The sequence below is a fragment of the Fringilla coelebs genome (genome assembly GCF_963513975.1).
Source record: "Fringilla coelebs genome assembly, chromosome: 17".
Classification (NCBI taxonomy): Eukaryota; Metazoa; Chordata; class Aves; order Passeriformes; family Fringillidae; genus Fringilla; species Fringilla coelebs.
This window is the reverse complement of record NC_140043.1, coordinates 7,852,592-7,876,416: the sequence shown is the minus strand read 5'-3', so window position 1 is coordinate 7,876,416 and position 23,825 is coordinate 7,852,592. Positions and strand designations below refer to the sequence as shown.

The following is a 23,825-nucleotide window of genomic DNA, read 5'->3' as shown; positions in this document are numbered from 1 at the left end:
TTAAATTCAAATCTTCATAAAAATGGCAGAAAATTTGTGTGAATGCAAATCTGTCACTCCATTTCTTCTTTCAACTTTGTTACAGCAGCCACTGAAGTAACAAGGTAACATCCATTTTATGCAGTTCAACTCCAGGCAAGCCAAATATGCATCCCAGTAATGCCAATCATTTGTGAATCCTATCCTGATTAAACACTCATTGCTAGACAGCAAAATTAGGGGTAATCATTACATGAAAGACACCCCAATTTAGTACAGAAGACAAAGTGTCTCAATCCCATATTTGGAAAGTAATTTACACTTGTGCATATATAAAACACACAAGACTACAAAAGCATGCAGAATAGAGCTATAACTCAGCAATGACATAAAGGAAATAACAACATTCATGAACTTATAAAGTCAGGTGTGTGATCAGATTTTCCAAGATATTCATCCACCTAAAGACATCCGTAGATGCTTAATGAACTTTGAAAAAAAAATAGATGTGAAGCTTTGCTACCTAACTTATAGGTAAAACACTTTTAAAGTTGTTTTGAAATGAAATCAATGCAGTTTCCAGGTATACAGAGTTTAGAAAACACCTCCATACTCCAGGGTAAACATCCCAACTCCTTTGAATATGCACTGCGCAAAATGCCATTACAGTATTTCATACATTAGCTTGAAAAGGCAAAATAAAACAAGAAAAACCATCCCAAAAAGAAAATCAATGTTTTCCACATTCATACAATTTATTACAAAACTTCAAAGTAGTGCTATGGTATATATAAAAAATCAGGACATGCCATCGCTCAGCTGACAGATAGAAATGCCTGTGACAAATTTTTGCCAACAATTCTTGAGACCTGAAGCCAAACCTCCAGAGGCATCCACACAAGTTGTTGGTGTGTGGAGTGTTTATGGTGTGTTAAGGCACGGCGATTTAGAAAAGTCAGCTTTTCCCAATCACTGGTGACTCATCAGCGTTTCGTCCATTTTCTCATACATTACACAAATGCAAATCACCAGAGATGAAGCTTCAAAAGCAACAAAAGCACAGAGGAAATTCTGAAAAACTGATACGATACATAATAACCTAAAATGGCAAGTGAAAGTTATAATACTGTGCAAACACACGTACATTTACCGTAAACAGGCCACAAAGTCTTAGTATTAACCACAAAACTGTTCAGAACAACCTAGCAGATAAATGATTAATTCTTTATACCCACCACAATGACAAGTCCAAACAGTGTACTACTCTTGGCAGTTTCTGAATAAAAAGGTACAGGAAGGATAATAAAACCACATTGGTAAGTATGAAGACAGTGTTATGAAAGGAATCAAAAAAGATACACTATAAGTTGAATAACAATGATTATATAAAACAAGCAGGTTTACAACACGATCTTCAGACTTTGTGTTTTAATGCAGGTCTTGGTCTGTGGCATCCAGCTTTTGCATTTGACCGTTACCACTCGGGCAAAGAAAAGAGAGCACCCATCCACTTAGAGAACCGTATGCTGCTGGGAACAAAAGTGGAAAACAGAGCATTAGAAAGGACAAACTCTTGGCACTGTCAGAGCACTGGGGGCTGTTGGAGCCCCTCTGAGCAAAGCAGCCTAATCCAGGGAATGGGGAGTTCCTGCAGCACAGGCACCTGCATTGCAACTAGATCAGCTGAGCGGTTTGGTCCCAAATATTTATCACAAATGTCCAATAAGAGCTTCTAAATGAGAACTTATTTTTAGCTACATAACTTCTTAGGCACCCACACCCCCCTCCAGCTTGCAAGAACATGAGGAGAGCGTTACAGCTCCTCTCAACAGTCCTGCACACAGCACATCGACCTTGGCCTGCTCTGTGAAGCATTATTGCTGCTGAGGGAAACAAAGCACTCAGCTGAACAGGGCAGGCAGTAGGCAGCAAGCTCAACATCATGCTCCAACATGGCTAAGGTGAAGCAGGAAAGCAGACATTTTTTCAAGCATTCATACAGCAGGGTTCCTGTGGCTGGGAAAAAAAAAAAAAAAAAAAAAAGGGATACTGGTCTGTAATTTCAAAAATAACTATCAGTTTTGGATATTCCTACAGTTACTTGCCAGTCAAAAAGGCTGCTACAACGGAAGCAGAATCTCAGCTGTCTCTGAAAGTTGGATCCTGCTTAAGAAGTTGTGTCAGATTTTGAACTCAGGGGATACACCTCAAATTCTCCAGTCCCAAAAACCCTCATTCCTGACAGAAAAAGTTAGTTTAATCTAAATGCTCATCTGGATGGAGAAAATAGAAATATCCTAGAAAACACTACTGTGTTTCTTTGCCAACTTACTCGTAAAATACACTGTAACACTCATCCAGACTAGAGTGGGGATAAAGAGCAAGGGGCTTTGCTCTTTGCCCTTCTCACTGTGGGAGTTCTCTCAATACACAATGCCTTCTCATTTTAAGGAGCCCATCACTTCTAATAACAACTAAACAAGCAAGGTAGCAATAAGGCTTTAAAGCCAGAGTCCATAAATTGCTAAGCAAATTCAATACTCAAAATCAAACTCAACCTGTTGTGCTACACTGCGACTTCGAGTTTGAAAGAGAAACTTGGTTTCTGCCATTGCCTGTCCAACTCTAATCTGTTACAGAAGATACCTCAAGAAGAAACTGTAACTCATGTTTCAGACTCACAAAAAGACTGGAATTCCCAATAAACATGAAGGCTTGGGTTCTAAGCACAGCTGTGCATTGATGTTAGCAGCATTAGCTACACAATACCTACATTTTACAGGCTCATGGAACACACTTGAGCAAAATATGTTTGTGTAATTTTAACATGGATTCATTTCACTGCTCTTTCTTCCTCATCTCCTTGTAAGGCAATATTTTATGATACAATTAGGTTGATACTATTCTTGACAAGTTTGACCTCCAGCTTTACTGGACCAACATTACAGTCCCCCACGCTCATTTCACCAACACAGAGTTAACAAATGCCTCCATCTGCAATGTGAGCTCATACCACCATTGAACAAAGGATATTTCTCCAGTGGGCCATTAAAACAAAACTCTCTCAGTAAGCAGCATAACTAGCAAGTACTACATACACCTGCACCCTGATCCACTGGTCACACAGCTCAGAATCCTGTGTTTGTGAAGATTTTGAACACTTTGTAAAGGAAATGGGTTTGTCTCCCCCTCAGCTCTACCAAGAACACCACTACAACACAGGGTGACTTGGCAACTCTGTGTTCACTTCTGAACTCCAAATGAGAGAAATTTTCTTGATAAGCAGCTACATTTTCTCACTCACCTCAATTGTTTTCCTTCAAATATCACCCATTTTATGATAACTACAGCCCTTTGAGTGTCCCATCATCAGCAAGAACTTTGAGAAATGGCATCTTTCCAAAAGGCAGAGGAGTACTGGATGACACCAGTGCTCTGCTGTAGGTTTTGACTCATTTTGTCACCACACCCCAAACATTTTGGTTTTCTGGTGTTTCAGTCACCCTCTGCTGACTTTGCTGCTTGGAGTTTGTTCCCTTTCCTTTGCTACTCTGTAGCAAGACCTCAGGCTTCCCCACAGCAAACATCATCAGCCCAGTTCACAGTAAATTACAAAACTGGACCTTAAACTGATTACCACTGCTCATCAGTTAAATATGTCAACAGGGGTGATAACCACAGAGTCACATCTACATATCAGGATCCAAGCTTCAAAACTATAAGAAATGTTCCTCTCCTTCTTTAGGGAAGAGTGGCCCTGACACATTTTCAGGTTCCCCACGTTGCCTTACAATTTCCAACAGAAGTCTGCTCTCTAAAGGTCAAAACACTTGTGTCAGCCCATCAGTGCAGGGCTTGCTGACTTCTCCCCAGTCAGAGGAGCTGAGGAGAGCTGGACACTGATAGCACTCTCCTGGTCTAGTTTCTAGCCAGAGAAACACCCACTGGCAGTGCCAGGCAGTCACTGCAAATACTACAAATATGCCCAAACTTCACATTCTCTGGGCTCTCAATTTCAGCTGCCAAAAAAACCACAACATCATCTCTACTTCCTCAAATGACATTTCTCATCAGATCAATTCAGCATGCAGCAGCATCATTTTAGAAGGCTGGTTGCTATGACAGTGCTTTGTGTTGTTCTCTTAAATGATGTCAATTCATTGGGAGAAAGAAGGAGCTGTTTGGTGTCTTTAGCACTGTTCTTATCAAGAACCAGAACAGTGTTAATGTGCTCAGGAGGCTTTAAAATACTTGTGGAAATCACAAATTATACTAATAGAATTTTCAACATCCTACAGATATTTTAAGTGCAAGATGCTTGGGTTTCTTTTTTGACTGAACATATTTTCCTAACTATAACTACATTTCCAGATGGCTGTATTAGCATTCCACAGCCTGGCTTCTGTTACTGATTTGTCCCAGTATGATCTTGAAACTGAGTGAAGACAGACAAATCAGATTTGTAAGAATAACAAGAGGAAAACAGATTGCAAAGAGATACACTTTGAGAAGCAGGGGAGGAAAGGGAAGAAACATCCACCAATAACAATTTCACTTGGTACAATTATTCCTGCTTTTCATAATAATTGCTCATCTGAGATGGACAAATTCAGAAACTAGTAAATATGCTATTGGAGTTACTATAGGCTTATTTCGAAAGCATTTCATATTTGAGCACAAAAATGAAACTAAATGTGTTTTAGGTTTTGCTACCTCATTCCACCTTCCACCTTTCTCTTCAATCCTTCATGTCAACTGTCAAATATAAGAACCAATAAGCTCCTACACTTCATAGCAGTGTCTTGTGTTTCACAAGAAAAAACAAATCTGAGAAAGATTAGCAAGGGGAGTATATCAAAAGTCAGGGTAAAAAAATTGTTACTGCTTATTCTAAGAATATTCTGGTGTCTAGCTGTGCTCTCATTGCTGCTCCAGCTGCACTAGTTGCACACAGAAGCTATTAAATGCTTAGAGGAAAGAGACAAAAGTGTAGGTCAACACACCTTTGTCAGGGCTACACTCAAAAGATCCCAATCACCACAATCTGTTCCCACAGGCTTTTGTCAGAAACTGCAGTTGGAAACAGGAATGACCAGTGTGCCAAAATCATCTTCCTTTCCTACCTCTAACCCAGTCTTCACCAGCATTCATCTTCATTCCCTTTCAGGATTCTACTTCTCCACAGCAAGAAATCTGTCTGCCCTCTTTGGAAACTTTGAATGTATTCCCTGTGTTTAATCTTTGCCTTTGTCACTCCCCTATTCTCTTACCCAGCCCTTGAAACTAAAGGAAACTGTTTGAAGTGAATTCTCCCTTTGCTCTTTCCATAAAACCTTTAAAGATGGCCCTATTCAAAAGGGATCAGGCAAACCAGATCTTCCAGTCATCCCATCTGTGTAGCACTTTCTGGTAACACAGACTTGTCAGTCATTTTGGCAAGAATTTGGGTTTAGCACTTTTTAATCATTATGCAATACTCCTCCTAGAAAACCCCAAAGCATTCAGCAATCTCCTCCCCACTCCAAAATACACCTGAAATTAGAAGTGGGTATTTCACATATTTGGATATTAACACATTTCATTACCCTATTGTTTATTCTCCAGCTCTTACCTATGAAGGTCTTCATACCATACCACACCCCACTTTTCCCAAAATACCTGAAAACTGTGCTTTATGTAGGGGAAAGGATTTTAAGGGACTTTTGAAGAAAACATAAAAAATAGGTATGTATCCAAAATAAAGAGAGTGAAAATATTAATTTTTACATAAACTCTCTGTTTATAAACTCACATATTTTTCTCAGCACGAAGTAAGGGTGCAAAAGAGCAATGGGAGGAGAGACTGTGCTTTCAGCAGAACAGGTGATCCTTTAAAATTCTTGTAAAACTAGACCCTGAGAGATGTTCAAGATAAACTGCGATAGAACAAAAAGATTAATACCAACTACATTTAAATTTGTTGGCAGTTTGGCTCTGTTAACCACTGTGTTAATTAAAAGTTTCCTGGTTTCTCTAGAAATAGTGATTTCAATAAAACACAGCAAATCATTCTGATGGGAATGGTGGAGGTTGAACTCATCACACCTCCTAAGTTGCAAAGTCAGTTCACATGCATGAGAGAAACTTCCCCAAGGCTAAGCTCTGGATGAGGATTCCCTTCCACATGCTGCCAGGATCATACAGCAACACCCTGCTTTAGGAGGACTGCATCTCCAGTTCTGACTGCATCCTGGCCAACAAATTACTCTTAAAAAAAAAAAAAAAATCAATCACTCTCTCTCTCAAGGGTTACAAAACCAGAAGTTCCAATGTCTTTCCTAAAAGCAATCTGTCAAACATGATTACCACAGCAACTGCAGAAATGTAGCTTAGTAAATTCCAAAGTAACAGCAGGACCTCCATGTATGAGGATCTCATTCAAATCCCTCTCAGAATCATCCATACTCAAGTATTTCAGCCCAATTAACTTCACCTCAAGATTTAGTTCAAATCACAACAAGATCATGGGAACACTCAGTTAAATCTGCAAAGTCTGCTTAACATGCAGAGTGGTCCAAGCTGCACTCCAGATTAGCAGAGTGAGGTATCTACAGAAGAACATTTCCCTAGGACAGACATAAGCATGCCCAGAACTCTGTTTACTTAAGTAGCCATGGCTGCAAATTCAGCCTGGGACAAATCATGCTCCAGTTCCTTTTTATAAAGACCATATCCAGTACTGCCAGAAGCTGTGACACACAGGGGATCTGGGGCCATTTCTGGCTAACCATTAATGGGAATACTACATCCCATCAGCCCTCAGATACTGATTTCACAGCAAAGCCAGCACCTAGGAACTGAGCAAAGAACTCTGAACGTATTTGTAACCCTTGCCATCCTCAGCCCTGCCAACAACAGCTGTGGACAAGTGTAGATTCATGGTGTCTTTTTCTTAATGAGTATCAGTTTGAAGGTGTCATGTGATTAAACATGATTTCTAAATCCTACAAAGAACTGAGCTCCTTAGCAAAAAACAGTAAATAAAAAAGCTTTCCTACACTAAATAACCATTTCTACAAGTGGTAAGAATTTGGCCACATGACAAGAAAGTCACAGTGAAAACTTGCAACCTTCAATTCAGACTACAGTATTTAACACTATTGAACAGGCTGCAAAATGACCAGCTCCTGGCTGGACAATGAGAGCTTTCTGTCAGACACTGCTTTCACATATACCATGTGGTCAGCCACAAAATTATCCTCAGTGTTTAGATTTCCAACTCTGGGAAAACATATCTTAGTATGGAAGTTGGAAGACATGATGTGAAGACTCCTCCATCTGCAACAGTTGAAACTGTGACTAAGAAACCTGAGACTGAATTACTGAATTCCCCTTAAGTACTTCACTCAGAGATAACAGTGCCCATACCAGTAAAACCATCAACTTCTGCTTAAGTGAGAACCCAGTGAATAAGTTTATTTCTTAATGATTTTTTTCTTTTTTTTATGTAAACAGGAAGACTGAAGGTTCAAATAAAGGCAACAAAAAAATCTCCTTATTTTAGGCTTGGAATGTTGGCAGCTGACACAAGGTCATAAGGGATAATATAATCCATTTTATTCAAGCTTTACATTCCACAAGACCAGCAATCACAACTAGAGTATTAAACTGAAGTATTAAGCAACAAGGCTTCTCATATCCTTCCATTTTTTGTTCTTGCATTTAAAAGAAAAATTCTACCAGAAGAAAGAATGAGTATGTGCTACAGGAATTTTTTTCTTCACTCACTCTGATCTCCCCTAATACATCACACATATCATCAAGGGAGTCTGTATTCAGTACACCTGACCAAAATTCTGTCTGGCTTTTGGAGAAAACTGTTGAAAACTCAGCAGCCTACATACCCCAAAACACTCTATCTTTTGTTTACATATCAAATTAACTTTCTGACCAGCTTGTGCTAAGAGAAGCAAAGCCTGATGATCCAAAAGTAAGGCATTGAAGAGAAGGAAGAGCTGGAAGATAACCCTGGCTTATATATTTTCTAGTCTACTTATGACACCACTTTTTCCTATTAAGTACAGCAAATGCAAGGACAAAGTGCAAAATTAACAATAATCATTGCCAAAATCTTATGTAAGAGGTGAAAACAAGTCAGAAAAGCAATACCTGATGCATCCAGATGCTAAGCACCTTAGTCATCACCAGGCTTCATCCTCATCTGGGCTTGCATCTGGGCAATCATCTCCTGCATGCGGCGCAGCTGGAAGAGAAAGACACCCAAGTGTTCACAACAATTTCATGGGAAGCCCAAAAATCCAAGAATCCTTAAAAACCAAGAACTAAAAATCCAAGAAACCTTAAAACTTTTTTTTTTCCTATGGTAGAACACAGATCCTATTTTTTTCTTCATAAACTGGAAATATTCAATAATTCACAAAACTGATTATTTCGTTTTCTCCATCTCTTATTCTTCAGTTCAGTACATCTAACTTTCACAAAAGATTTGTAAGAACACTTTTAAGGAAAATTAAGCAATAGAATCCAATTCTTTTGAAGCCAGCTATGCTTGCAGACCTGTGAATCAACATTTAACTGATAATAAGGAAAGCATGTCCTTTAAGTGTGCACAGAGCTTCACCTGAGTGCAGCAGCTTTGGTCTGATACAGGTGCTCAAAGCATAAGATCATGTAGGAACTCATCCTGTGACTATCAGAGAACTCTGCAAATTTTTAGCAGCAGTACCAGCCAAACATGAAAATAAGATTTAAAAACTATTTCAAAAGAGAAATAGAAAGATGTTTATAAAATTTGGAATGCCAGACTAAACATATTAAGCACCAATATTTTTTACATCTAAACAATTACTTTTCCTGGAAAAAACTGTTTGCTTAAGGCATTTTCTTATAACACTTAAAAGTTAGTTTTCATTTCATAAAAGGCCACTTATACATAATGCTTTGTTGCTGGTTGTTTATTCAGAAGAAAAGAAAATATTAACCAAAACAAATGTTCCTAAGACAGAAGAAAGAACACTAATATGGATTTTCAAAGTATATATGCAAATGCCTTGAATTTGCTTTACAAATGACTGGGTACTTCCTTCCAAGTGCAGGTGGGGAAGCTCAACATACAGAACTACAAGAGCCCCATTTTACAAGGTGGGAAGGAAATGGGCTGCTATTTCCATGCACATTGTATAACCTATGAGTCCACCTCAAACCACAGATTATGTAAAAATGAAACTGAAAGAAACATCACAGAACAAGAAAAACTAACTGCAAGTGCCTATATCACTTTTTCTTGCCTGCTCTCAGATACAGATTTAGGAAAAAGTGAGAAACAGAAGATTAACTAGAGTAAAAAAGATTGCAGCACAGCCAGCAGTACCAGAGGTGCCTAAAACTCACTGGCTTAGGTACTTATCCTCTTGCTGCAGCAGCAGCACAGGGCTCAGGAGAGGCTAATTCAGGTTCCTGTGACCGCTGCAGAGATGCACTCTGACAAAAGAAGATTCACACAGGAACAGCATGAGATACAGCTAAGTCTGTGAGGATTGTTATAAACCCATCTACATCTTTCTGCTAAGTACTTAAAACAAAAAGTTTCTGATCAAGAAGATGGCAAAATGTTGCAGGAAGGAGGAAGAAAAAGCAGAAAGTTTCCTAAATGAGCGCTGCATTGATTTCATGATACAAGAAAAAAGAAAAGTTTCAAAGATCAACTTGTAAATATGTAAGACACCTGGTCTTTTGAACTGCCTCTCTGCAGATTTACCATCAGAATAAAACTAGCTTTTTGTAAGCTCTCCTACTTGAGCTTTCCCAAGAGCATTCCAATGTGAGCCATGAAACATTCCCAAAATAGAAACCATTCAGTAATCACAGGGGGAGATACTGCTACACACATATTATGGTGATTGCTCAAATGCAGAATTCTGCTAATAGCCAACATAATATTTTAAGACTTAAATACAGCACTGAGAATTGCATTTTCTTAACTTTAACTGATAAAAATATGCCCATAGCACAGAATAAATCAGATGCTGCATATGATACAAATACAAGGTAGCACAAAAGCCCCAGGAAACCTACTCTGCTCTAACATTCAGAGTGTAAAAGATTTTCCTTTTCCATCCTCATGTGGTGTTTTTGAGACCTATTGGTGAAATCTCAGTCTTTTCCATTAGGCAAGGAATGGCAAGTTTCTGAAGCTATTTTAGAATAATCCAGGAGAAAACTTTTCAGGCACAAGGCCTGTGAAAAAAAACTAGGAAAAGGGAATCAAGTTCTGTTGTGCTCAAGGAGTAACCATGCCAATCTCTTCAACAATTCCTCTTTGAGTAGAGGTTCCTCCACATTACACTGCAAACAAAACCAGCTCATGTTCACCTTTCTGGACCTACTGAATAGACAGATAAACCTCTGCTCTTAATAAAGGAGAATGTAAAAGAATCACACCAAAGACTGAAATTGATGTCATGTCAACATCTGCATTCCCTTTGCTGTTGGGAACTGCAAGTCTCAAGGGCAGAAAATGACTTTGATCTTGCTCAGCAGAGCCATCTCACTTGCAAGAGCAGCATTGATATGTTTGTGTTCACCCACTAAAGAACAGATGCTACAACATGACAGCATAGGGCCAATGCACATCATGAGTGGAAGGAAGCTAGGAAACAATGTTTGGAAATCTGTTAAAACAAATAATTCCTGTAAATTCTCAGATAACAAAAGGCAAAAGAATAAACATAACCTTGGTATAAATGCCCCTTAGTTTACTTATGTCAGGTCTACAATTCAGTTCAAACAATCGTGTAACTACTGCAGCAAAACAGAAAGGAAACAAACATTTAAAATGAGAGCTAAGGTTACAGAGTTAAAAGTGAACCATACATCTGGCTAATAGCCTCCCCAGCCTGAAACAGAAACCACAGACACACAGCTCTGCTGTACCTACAGGATTTCATCTCAATACCAACCGACACTACTCCTGTTTAAACAACGTGAACAACTGCTCAGCCAACATGCAGATATCACAGGAGGAGAAATATTAAGAAACTAACAGTATTTACTTCCCACTGATATGTTTCCTCTCTACCAAGTCTGATTATTTCTGCCCATGCCTTTACATAAGAAAGGCATAAGTGAAGATGCTGCAAGAACAGGGAAGATGGAAAACTGCAGACAGAGGACTTTCTAGTGAATGTTCCTGTAAGAGTTCTTTTGATTAAAAATACTTCCAATACCAAAGAACACAAGAAATTTTGTTGACTGAAGACAGGAAAAATACTCCTGATAATTTGGAAATGGGGCTACCATTAAGATAAACATCTTCCATAGGACACATTCACAAAGAGCAGAAGTCACTCATATTGCATTTCAATTCCTCAGAGATTCCCATTGCTAACTGGGGTTTTCTTCTTAGGAAGTTCTCCAGGACTAAGACTGCACACTTCACAGGGTAAGGCTGAAGCATTCTGCCCCCTTGCACTGAGCAATAATATCCCACAAAATAAATTAAACTTTAGACCTGTTTTTATTTCCCTCAGGTCTGCAGGTCTTCATCAGCAGTCATGCTGTCTCTTCCCACAGAAGTTTGCCCCTTATCTCTCAAGACAATGCTCTCCCCAAGCCCAGCAGCAGGCAGGTACCTGCACACACCAGTCCCATCCTCACTCCCCACAGGGCCACTGCTGGCCCCCAGCCTGGCAGCCCCACTGCTGTTCCCCCTCCTGACTCCCACACTGACCCAGGGCTCTTTATCTCATCTGCCAAAGGGTTACACACGGTCAGAAAGTGGAAGAACAGAGAGAAAACAAGTTCAACATTGTGTTCATTCTACCACACACAGCCCACTGCTGACCAACTCCACTGAAAACAGAAGCGGGGAAAGATTTGCCCGAAGTCTCAGGGTAACTCACTAGAGAAAGCCAGAGGAGTTTATTCCTTGCTGTTCTCATGTAATCACAGCTCTAACATTTTTCTGGAAGTACTACCTTCCAGTCAAAACCTTCAAAGGTTTTTATTAACAAGACTTCTTCAGAGTAGGAAAAATATGGCACAAATTTTACGTTTGTGCCCACTTACACTACAACATCAAAATAATCTGTTCTGCATCATATTTACAGTAAGAACAAGAATATCTTTGTCTATTTTCATTTTCCAGCTCTAAAAAACAGGTCATCACTTGCAAATGAGCAAAAGCACAACCAGACTAAGCAATAAATCCAATATGACAGATTAGCAATCACAAATTGGCTGAACTGGGGACCACATCCTTTGGCATAATAAAAGACCATTTAGCAGAAGTGATGCCTTGATAAAGATGATCCTGGCACTGGTTCAAGCATTCATTCCTTCCAAGGTTATATAAACCTCACCAAACTGTAAATAGAACATTAAGCACCGTTACTGATGGGAATGCAGAACAGGAGGGGAAATGGATATTTGTTTTCTCTGTGAAGGCCATGGAATGCAAGCCCATTTCCTCTGTGCCTCTTTCCTCCACAGATTTTTCCCAGTCTGAACCTTAGGGATGATTTGGAGATGAAGGGACATCATACCAGCTTATCTACAGAAGATTCAGCAAAGCCTCTTGATCTCTTTGGAACAATAGAATGCAGAAGTTAAAAATGTATTTGTTTTTTCAAGTTCTAACCTAATCCCCTGCAACTTCAGCAGCAATTATTCAGAGATGATTAGCCCCAGAGGAAGCTAACAAAGACTGTCCCCTGAAAAATTCAAAATTTCATCCCTTTAAGCCATGTTATATAAAAGACATATTACATATTTATATACTGGTCTATTTTGACCACTCTGTCAATGCATAAATAGGAAAAAAAAAAAAAAAGATATATATAGTGATGCATGGTGCCTGTCATATAAACAGTTTCCAGGGAAAATATTTATAGACTTTCTTCAGACATAGGTCTTAAAACAAATAGTTCTACAAGGATACCCAAGATTCTACTTAACTACTAGGCATGTACAATTTACACAGTTCAAATAACAGGAGAAACAGTTATGATTTAAATTCTTTAAGTGTACTTGTCAACTTGGAATCACTAAGGAAAAATAGAAAAACAAACAATCTTTTCAAGAAATGCTCTTGACTTTTTTGAAGCATTCAGTACTGCTGGCTGTCAGCTGATGGGCTCCTGTTGCTTTGCACATGCCCCAGTAAATGGGAGGCAGGTAATTTGTGTACAGAACACTTACAGAAGTTCCACTCTTGGATGTGCAGAGTCATCAAGTGTGCTTATGCTGCTGAAATGCAGTTATATAGAGATAAATATGCAGCTCACTCAATTTCCAGTAATTCATATTATTAACTACTAATTATGCTGATAATCAGCTGCTTCTGCATTTCCTTATAAGAAATTTTTTTCCTATTTATATCAACATACCAGGGTTAGCCAATAGCTAACCAGGGTCAGCTATTTTTAAATATGGATGCTATAAGGGAAAAAGGAAATGCACAGACCAAAGTAAATTTCAAAAATTTCCATGTATGGGAATCAATTTTCCACCTCATAAACGGTTTGTAGTTTGTTTTTTTTTTTATTCCAAATCACTGCACATGTGCAATGATCTTTCCTGCAGTTATGGATGTGTATCCAAGCTGAATTGGACAAAAGAAAGCTAAAGAGAAAAAAAAAAAACTATCTTACAATTGGCAGTAAGTCTTCAGCATTCACACTGCAAGCAGTATAAGCACTGGTAGCATACTGCTAGAATTTAAATACCATGCTAAAAATTTCTGAGTCTCTACAACTTCAACATAAAAATACTAAGTTAAAAGGCCTAGCAATAACTTGGAAACAGAGTGAGAAATCAGAGTTTGAAAACACTGATTTCATAAACTGACAGGCACAACAAAAATACTATGATGTAAGTCAAGGTTAAGATGAAAAAACACATGTATTAATTATATTATGGGATTTTTAAGACTCAAGAGCCTATTTCTACTCCATAGCCAGAAGATATAAGAATAAATTTAGTGGTAATGTGCTTGCAGTAAGCACCTGCACATCTGAAATGACATGAGACTGTCAGTCTATCCCACCACAGCACCCAGCATGTGTAGCTGACAAGTATATATTGATTTCAATACTTAAAATAGCAAATATCCTTATGGAAAATGAGCACCCAAACAGGAAATGATAAACATTCTGCCTACAACCAAGAGTGCACACACTACCTCCCATCACAATGCAAGTGACTATAAACAAAACACTGCAAGGGCCACCTGTACAGTCAGGTTATGCCTGTCATTGTGCACAACTCCAATCCTGCCTGCCTGCCTCAAGAAGTAGCTGATGCAGAAAACTGAAATTGGAACTTAGCATGGTTTATTAAAGAACAAGTTATAGAAAGCTCCTCTTACCTCAGCCTCTTTCTGCTGGAGGATTCTATCCTTGTCTACCACTTCCTCTTCAACAGGCCTATTGAAGAAAAGAATGCATTGACAGCATAAAACAGAAATAAAAATCTCCAAGAACTGATTCAAGACTCATATTTCAATTAATATAACTTCACCAAAGTCTACATTCTTCCATACAGGACAAATTAGGACATTTTAAAAATCATGCTGCCCTTTGTAAAAGGCCATCTTTACCTCACAGACTCCTGCTATTCACTCTCCATTTCTGAAAATTTTATTTCTTTACTGCTATATGGATTTTTTTTTTTTTTGCAATTTACTTTAATGAAGAGATTTCTTTCACTATCTATCCATGGTACAAAAATCAACCACTAAAAAGCTGTGTAGGCTATTCCATTTCTTCTTTAACATTGAAATGCTTTGCTGGATACTTGAAGAAGAAGTGGAATGTGGACAAAAGTAAGTTTCCAAAAAGATGCAGCAAAGGTAGCTGTGGATTTTTTGCATTAAGTTGCCAAGGATAGCCTTGCCAAGGATTAAAAAAGATATAATAAACTCCATAAAACACACAAATTATCAGAAAAGATGGTTTGATCTAAACTTCTCTCTTTAGCTGCATATGAAGGAGCAAGAGAAGCAATGCCTCCCTAAGCAGAGAGACTGGGGCCTATTTAAATTTGCCCACTAGCATTCATTTTCTTCAAGCAGACATCATTACATAAAACCTATCTTGCTTGCAGGCACCTTCTTCCTGCACATTCCAATTAAAAACATAAAGAAAAGGGGATTTAAGCTGCTTATAAGCACAGCACTTCACTATATATTATTCCTCTTCAAAAAGAGCATTTCATACAAATTTCAGAATTCCACAGACTGAAATCTCATCAGAAGTACTTGTTTACAGGTGGGATTAGTTAGGAGGAAGAGCAAGTCCCCTGTCAGTGGGCAGTGAGGAGCAGCAGAGCCCAGGGCAGCCCACACTTACTTGCCAGTGCGTTTTAGCCTCTCGGAACGGAAGTTCTCATAGTGCAAGTCTTGGGTCACCTCCTGCAGGTCCTGCATGTGTGTCCTAGAACATGCAAAGGGCTATTGAACACTCAGCAAAGCAAAGGAAAACACCCTTTTATCTTCTGCTTCTGTTTTATCTAATGGATGTGTTTACCAGAAAAGTGAATCCTTACAGATCAAGGCAGCCAGAACTCTGCTTTCAAGTTCATTGGTCTTTAATTCATTCCTAAGTGCCCCACCAATATCATTCAAAGACCCAAAATATGCTGCCCTCCTCTCGGTCATTAATTATTTCAGATGAGTTGTTTATCCCAGTTTTTGCAGTGTTAAGAACTTGCAAAGACAGTAATTCAGAAAGATACTTTAATTCCAAAAGTATTTTATTACTCTTAAGTGCTGTCAAACATAATTTTTAACTGGGAACTAGGTGGAGCTCCTTGGCTTGCACAACAGCTGACATGGCTTAACAATTTCTAATCGCCAAGAAAAAAAGGAAAACCTGCTTGCTCCCAGTGCCCAGCAGAGGGCAATCCCTGCCCAGTGCAGACCCAATTTGGAATGACACAACGGAATTCATTTCCAACAATAGCAAAACATCATTTTTTAAAAAAATCACTTAAAACCATTTACGCAGGCAGAATATCCGTATCGGCTAAAATCATAACGGGGTGGGGTATCATATTTAACAAAGGATTTCCCCTACTGCCAAGAAAATTGCACTTTGCTTTTGGAATATTCTTCACTTTGAAGAGTATTTTAAAAGCCTCTCTGCCCCACCAACTGCACTATAGCAAAACTTCAGTTGGTATGTACAGCCATCAGATAAGTTTACATAAGGCATAAAATCATCACATATATCTGGCAACATAAAATACAGAAAATATTTTCTGACTTGAGAGATCACAGGGTACAGCAGGAAAACAAGCTGCAGGGGACTAAAATGTAACTCTATGCTGGCATCAGGGCTAGTTTTAACTAAGGAATGAACGTTGCTATAGGTTTGTAGTCATTGTGGCAGTTACGTCACCACAGGAGATGGGATCACTTTACCATTACTCACACCAGCATTGTGCGCAGCTTGAGGAAATCATTGTGCTCTGGATTTTCAACTTCAACAACTCCCCAGGGATACAGGCGGCCTCTGATTTTTTTCCCCTTCACCTCAATAAGTTGATTGGATCCAATAACAGCGAAGGGAATGCTAGCCTAGTTGACACACAAAAAACAAGTTACTGTTTTGATTTTTGGCTGGTTAGCTTTTGTATTTTGTTTTGTCTTTCTTTTAAAGAAAGCACAATGATTCAAGTAACAGGCAAGAGAGGGGAAAAGCAATGTTGACAAACACTCTCTACTAAAACCCTCTCGCTTTAAAAAACCAACAAATCCCATTTTAGGCAATGGAACCTCTCCTTATGAGCACCTGTAGCTGTGTTAGGACTGATTTGTTTTAACAGAGGCCCAGAAGGAAATGACGTTTCACTTTAGGAACACTCGACTGTTGTTCAAGTACAGTTTGGGCATAATGTGTCATCTGACATAACATCATGCATGGAGAACAGCCAACAGAAACACTTTGGATGCAGAGTAAAGTAGCTAGAAAGAGAATTTCAGACACATTCTTCAAACACCTTTGCAAGCACAGAGAGGAAATTACTTCAGTAAAACCTTGATTATCTGCTTTAACACAAGGCAAGTTGTTAATTAGTACAGCAACCATAACAGCCACAATCTCTCTCCTTGCTCATATGTTAAAGCGTTTGAGTCAGAAAACAGACTGCAAATACTAGTTCAACCTGAACAGTGGTTTACACTTAAAAGAGGAAAGAAGAGAAAGTCATGACACACTATACTTGGAATTCTGATGAAGCAGAGACTGGAATAAAAGGGATTATAATTCAGAGTCAACACACAAAGGAAACTGAAATTTTCAACACATTGTGAAAGGAATAAAGTACCTTTAGGCATATCGTAGATTGAAGAACTACAGCAGCAAAATGATAAACTAGGAGTGAAACTTGCCTTTAAAACTCTAGTTTGTTCCTTAAACTCCTCATCTTCATCAGAATCTGCATCAGGGAGCTGATAAATCCTAATGCCATGTTCAGAAATCTCATCCAGAACCTGAAAGTTTGCAAAAAAGAAAGAATAATACTCTTAATTCATTGAAGAGGTATTCAGTTAAAAATATATGAAATTGATTAACTAGTCTGTCACAAATATTCACCTGACTCAGTGTCCAAATTGCAAAATGCCACACGCTTGAAGATTTTTTAAAAGGCACAAAAGATAAATGTATTTTTGAAAAACACAGCAAGTAAATAATTTAAAAATGCCATAAGATTTACAAAGCAAATACAGAAGCAAAGTGAGATTAATATGAAAAAAGAATAGAAGTAACAAGAAGGAATTCATTAGTGACAGAATCAAAACCATTCACCCAGTGTCAAAGTATATTTTTGTGCATTTGATACATTCAAAAATGTAGAAGACAGTGCCTATTGCCTCTTGAATCAAAAAAGATAAAAGCTTATTATCCACTTAAACTGAAAAAAGTCATTAAAAATCCAATAAGAAAAAGACCCTGTTCTTAAACAGTATTCTTTGTCATTAATGTCTGAGGGTAACATAAAAAATACAGTATCTATATTCCTGGGCACATTCTTTTCCTAATGAAATCACTGCAGGGGTGAGCACCAGCATAACTCCAGGCCTTTTGTAGTCTCAAAAGGTGGCACGAGTCAATTCCTTTTTTCAAAACCAAAGAGAATGTTTCTGCTGCCACACTACTGAAAATACTTAAGTCAGCTCTTGTCACTGCATCAAATGCACTGACAAGAGTTACTTTCAGTAAAGGAAGTGTGGTGGTATAAGGAGAGCATGAAGAATGCTGCGATTCCACAATGACTCTCTCCAAAGGGATCCTGGATGTTTCAGCAGAACAGGGGAACTGTGCAAACTTCCTAGAGCAGCAACTATAACCTACCAACAGCACCTGAACCAAGCAGCTGCCCTGCTCAATGAACTCTCAGCACAGACAGAGTTTGGGCAAATTCAGGGAGAGTTTTGAAGTAATAGTAAAAATATTCAGAAGAGCCTTTTTAAGGACTTGTGATGCCATTACTGTGTATACAACTGGAAATTAACTTGGTATGAAAACAAGCAAACTTCAAATAGAGAGGTCATAATGAGACTTCTCTGAGTATTGTTGGGTTCCTCCATCCTGTCATGATAGCAACCGACAGCCACAGTATAAATGAAAATAGTCCAACCAGAACTTGGTTATTTAACAGGTGTTTGAAAGAAAATAATTCTCCAGACCATTAGCAGAGGAAAGACCATGCATGAGGCACAGCTGTTCGCTGACAGCGTTTTCCTGCCAGGTATATAAACATCCCCCGCACTCACACGCGCGCGCACTGAGTACCGGGAGCCCCCACCTACACAGAGAGCAATATTTTATAGAGAGAAAAGAAATTTGGGAGTAAGTGTTGCCAATAAGTAAATAAGACATTCACACAATGACATTTAAATCAATGGATTTTGTTACTGTTTTGCAAAATGAAAGAGACCTGAACTGTCACCAAATGACAATAAAAGATGCACAGCTGGGATGGGTGGGGCAGCATTGCAGTTCGATGCCTTTAAGTAGTTGCATAAAACAAGAAAGCACATTTAACCTGGCTGAGATCTTTGAGATAAAATGCAAGTGGAACAATAACGGGAAAGCCAACAGCAAGGGGTGCTAGAATAATATATTACAGCTGTTAAACCTAGTGCTTTCCTGAAAGGAAAAAGAATTGCAATAAAAACAAACTGTATTTTATGCTCCTAACAATGAAACAGCATTTTGCTTCTTCAAATCTGAATTTTATTGGCCTCAGAGGATTCTGTGTTCCTAAAGATTAGCCTTCCCATGGGAAATTAAAAAAAAAGTCAAAATATTAGTTCCCCTCTCATGAAGTCATTCTTTTGAGCATGTTTCCTTAGCACCCTTGCATGGCACAGCTTGTGAAACAGTCGTGCATTTCTTCCCACTCAGGAGTTTGAAAAAATAACTTTGAATTCCAGAAAGCCCAAACAGGAATTACTCCAAGCTGGGTTTCCTTTGCAAGCACCACAAGCTAATCTTGCTGCTTAATCCATAGCGGCAAAACAAAAACATTTTACTTCAGATTGATGGCCAAATGGCAGAAACATCTAAAAAAAGTAAGACTTCAAGCTGCGTCAGCAAAGCAGGACTTTGATTCCTATTCTTGATTAGAGACTCTGTTGGCCAAGATGCTTTGAGTTAGAACAATATACAGTAGCTTTGATTTTCAAAGCTTTGGAAGCACATTATACATTTGACTTAATATAAACTCAGTTTGCAGAGTGACCTTTGCCAGCAGTATAAAAATAATGAAACTTGTTTACCTGCTCCCCAACCACTCCCTTAGACTACAGATGCCCTTCTTGTTGTACTTAGCAGCGCATAAATGTGGTGTCCATATGTCTAAGTCCAGACTTTTTTAAAGATTAGTTAGTTAAAAGTTAGTCAAATTCCTGGTGAATTATAAAATAATTAGTGTTCCACTTAAATGCCTCCCTCAAATCTTTCAACATCATTCTGCTCCCAAATGCTGAACCAAAAAGTAAGCAGCTATGAACACTGAGCCTGAAGTACACCGCTGAAAGGGTGAATTATGGGGGTTTTACAAAAAGTGGCAGCTCCACAAACAGAGTGAGATAAAAATCTTTCACAAAGTCAGTACAGTAACAGAATAGGAAAAGCAATAAAACCTGCACAATCAGCCACATTTTTGCTTTATGATTTCCTTATGAGTCCCTTCAATTTGAAAGCAGTGCACCTGTCATTACCTTCTAGTATTTGTGGAGGAACAAAATTAAAATTTAAGAGCTGGCACAGAATTTCTCCCAGCAAGATCCAAAGGTTCTTCCTGTCTCAATGAACAGACTTTTTAAAATTTCCTCCCTCCTTTTACCTGGTTCACCATAAAGCTGCTTATTTCTGTACAAGTATCTCCTTCTCTCTTCAGTGGATCTTTGCCTGCATGGCAGACAAGGTTCATACAGTCCCACTGTCCTCACTTTTAACGTTCTCAAGCACTAAGGGACACTTGGGCCACTGCTCTCAGAGAGCCAGTCTGAAACATCTCCCCTTCTCCTTCCAGGATTGTCTGAACCCTTATTCCAAATGGTGTTGCTACTGGGTGCATGGCTTTGCTAAGATACATGAATCCAAGAACAGCCACATTCTTAGCAAGTGTAACTGGCAAAGCACATCAGCCTCCAGTGAGGATTTCCCACCTCAAACTTCCCCAAGATCAGGTCCTTGGCCAGTATCATTTACCCCTCTTGAGTTGAAATTACTTTATATTTGGCTTTAATATTGTATGGGTTGCTCTGTTCTCATGATCAAGTGTTAGACCTACTCTTCTCTTCAGCCTCTCCCTCTCCTTCAGCGTCAGGGTGTCAGCCTTGGCAATCACAGGGACAATGTTGACCTTTCCATGAAGAGCCTTCATGAACTCCACATCTAATGGCTTCAGTCTGCCAACAAGCAGGGAAAAAAAAGATTTAAAATAGGCAAGGAGTCTTGTGCTGTTTGTTTTATAACAGACCAAATGTATTAAAAATTATTTATTTCAAGTGTCCACATAAACAGTAGTTTCATAATAAATTAAGCCATTAAATTTAATGCCCTTGCTTATCAACTTGATTGCGCAAAGTTTTAGCTATAATTAAGACTGTTTCTATATAATGAAGTGGATATTAAAAGCATTTATGTTTCTGGGTGATAAACAATGCAAAAGGGGATGAAGTAAAGGAGAGCCCTAATCTCCATAGACTGATTTAATTGCACTGGCTAACTGACAGGTTGGTAACTCAATTAACATTACTGTTAATTTACCAGTTCAAGTAATGAACAGACTTATGATCTGTTATGAAGGTACAACACCCTGAAGTACAAAAGCTCAAGCTTTTTCTTACCCATGCCCAAAAGGAGAGATGAAGTAGAAGCAGCAGTGGACTCTGTTGTCTATGATGTGGCGCCTGTTCAGACCACTCTCATCATGGAGGTATCGCTCAAACTGGTTGTCAATGTAGTGGATAATTGTTTTGAAGCTGTGGTATGGGAGGGGGGAGAAAGACAGGCATCTTACATCAGCTTTAAATAATAAGGAAAGAATCATGAAAAGATAAGAACAGAATGAGAAACACATTTTATTGAAAACAGTACTGTTACAGAAAATTCAACTTCCTAGCATTTTATCCAGTACTGAGGAAAAATATTTTGATAATGCAAAAGGGTGTTTTCATAACAACCACCAAGTGTCGACTTATGCCTAGAGCCAATTTCAAGTGTTACTCTGTTCACTGGATAAAAAGTTCAAGTGCAAGCACAGAAAAAAGCACTTGGTGCTGAGGCAACACAGGAACAGAAGATTGAGGATTTTTCTGCATTTTTTTCTCAGGTTAGGGGCTGAAGATTTGTTTTTAAACTGGTTGATGAATGACATATCCCAGATACCCTCTTGATTTACAACCCTGACCCTAGAGCCAGATTTCTATAGTTATCTCTGAAAATTCTGGTATTCTGTTATAATTAAGTACAAATACATTTGCAAGTCATGCACTCAGGCATCACATGCTTTATTAAGCTATTTTTGTTACCTTACAGAATTCTTTTCTGTTGGCAAAGGAAAAAACTACTTAGTTCAAGGCAATCTAAAATATTCCCTACAAAGAAGTAAATGAGCACAAAATCTGATCAGAGATTAATCAGACACAGAGACCAGTGACTAGAGAGAGAAAACTGCATAACTAAGATCATTTTAAGCTATTCCAGAGCCTGCAGACACCTGCAAACACCATTTATATAAAAGGACACTTTATATTAGGTTCTGCAGGGGAAGGGAAGGGAACAGCTGACATAGATAAGGTTAGGCAGATAATTGTGTATCATGAACATGTCTTAAACTACTTGAGAAAAAACTAAGCAGAAAGTTTGAGAAATAGGAACACCCATATTTCTGTTGCTGAGAAAACACAAACTTGATGAGATATATTTAAGGAGGAAACAGAGCAGATAACAGAAAATTAATAATTTGGAAAATGAACACAGAATGCTGGCAAACACCGTGATAGGCAGCAACATTTTACCCAGGGCTGCATGGCTGCAAAGGAGATAATAAAAGAAAGTAACAAGTATGATGGAAGAGATCCTGGAGGGAATTTGATTCTCCAAAGCTAAGTAAGCTTTTGGATTGAGAAGGAATAAATCCACAGTAGAATATATATACACACACATCTACATCATTGCAAGATTTGGCTATTCTAAGTCATATCAGACAAGACAACAAAACAAAAAACTGAATTAACTGGGTTTTGACCTTAGTGCTACTCATTAAGAAACAGGATCTTAATACCTAAATGTGCTGAAACACATCAATATGGTTTTTGTTCCTGTTAATCTTCAATACCTCTCTTAGCTGGTAAAAGGTAACGAGACTGAAGACATACAAATACTAGGACAGAAACCAAACACTAACAATGGGAAAGAACCATCACACATTTCTCTGGCAATGTCATTAGTTGACGTGCACTTTTCTATGTCTAACAGCTCTCATTTTCCCTATAAATACGGTGTTAGTGTCCTGTACCTCCTGACTTCCGGGAAACACCTGGCTTACACCACAGTGCTGTCATTACTTAGGAGATAGCACATCCTGTATTGTAACAGCAAACAACACAAATGCTGCATTGAAGCCCACTGGGGGAAAATGAACAGTATTACCAAGCTGCCAAAACCCATAAAATATAACCTTAGTTAAAAAAAAAATCCAAAACAAGAAAGAAAAAAAAAATTAGCAGCAGCCAAAGAGCTGAGAGCAGCTATCAAAGAATGACCTGTGACACTCCAAGCAAGATGAAATAGAGTGTGATCAGCAATATCTAACAAGTTCACTTCTAGTCTGTTTTTGTCAACCACTTTTTTGAGGCCAGATATCAAAGCAAATCTAAGCATCAAGCAATTTTTTTCCTCCCTTGATTAGATCCCCTCTGTTCTGATGGAAGATGTTATTTTAAGGACACGCTTCTCTCATGATCCCAATGTACTTACGCATGCAAAGATTTTGAATGCGTCAAACCTCCCACCACAAAGAATTTTGCTGCTTTCCAAACACACCCCTAAACTGAGGCCATGAGCAATCCTAGGTGTGGGTCTGATTCTAGAATACAGAACTCCAGCCAGCACTAAAGCTTCATACAGAATCTTCAAAAATCACCATGGTTAACTGTGGTTCACCTTGCCTTTCATACTGTTTTAAGTATAGTAGCATCCAGAAAACGAGAATTACTCTGCTTCATAAAGTGTGTTGTACTAAATCTATAACAAATCATTTCCCAATCCAACACTGTTGTTTTTCCAATCCAATAGACCTCCTGGACATACTCCTACTATCATAGAATC

At 38.5% G+C, this 23,825-nt stretch overlaps 1 protein-coding gene across 2 annotated transcripts in view; it reads right to left on the bottom strand.

Moving 5' to 3' along the window:
* Positions 1-713: 713 nt before the first annotated feature.
* The window catches only part of LOC311160545 (septin-2), a 33,537-nt gene continuing 10,425 nt past the window's right edge, over positions 714-23,825 (bottom strand). Inside the window, exons 6-13 of one of the 2 annotated variants that reach the window (XM_084217418.1) lie at positions 21,341-21,475; positions 20,782-20,899; positions 17,369-17,470; positions 16,410-16,555; positions 15,327-15,410; positions 14,345-14,402; positions 8,128-8,221; positions 714-1,508 (exon numbers count right to left, since the gene is read on the bottom strand). In XM_084217418.1, coding sequence (XP_084073544.1) covers positions 8,153-8,221; positions 14,345-14,402; positions 15,327-15,410; positions 16,410-16,555; positions 17,369-17,470; positions 20,782-20,899; positions 21,341-21,475 — 712 coding nt within the window. In that variant the 3' untranslated portion in view covers positions 714-1,508; positions 8,128-8,152. The remainder of the gene's footprint in view (positions 1,509-8,127; positions 8,222-14,344; positions 14,403-15,326; positions 15,411-16,409; positions 16,556-17,368; positions 17,471-20,781; positions 20,900-21,340; positions 21,476-23,825) is intronic. The other variant, XM_084217417.1, reaches the window with a different exon arrangement.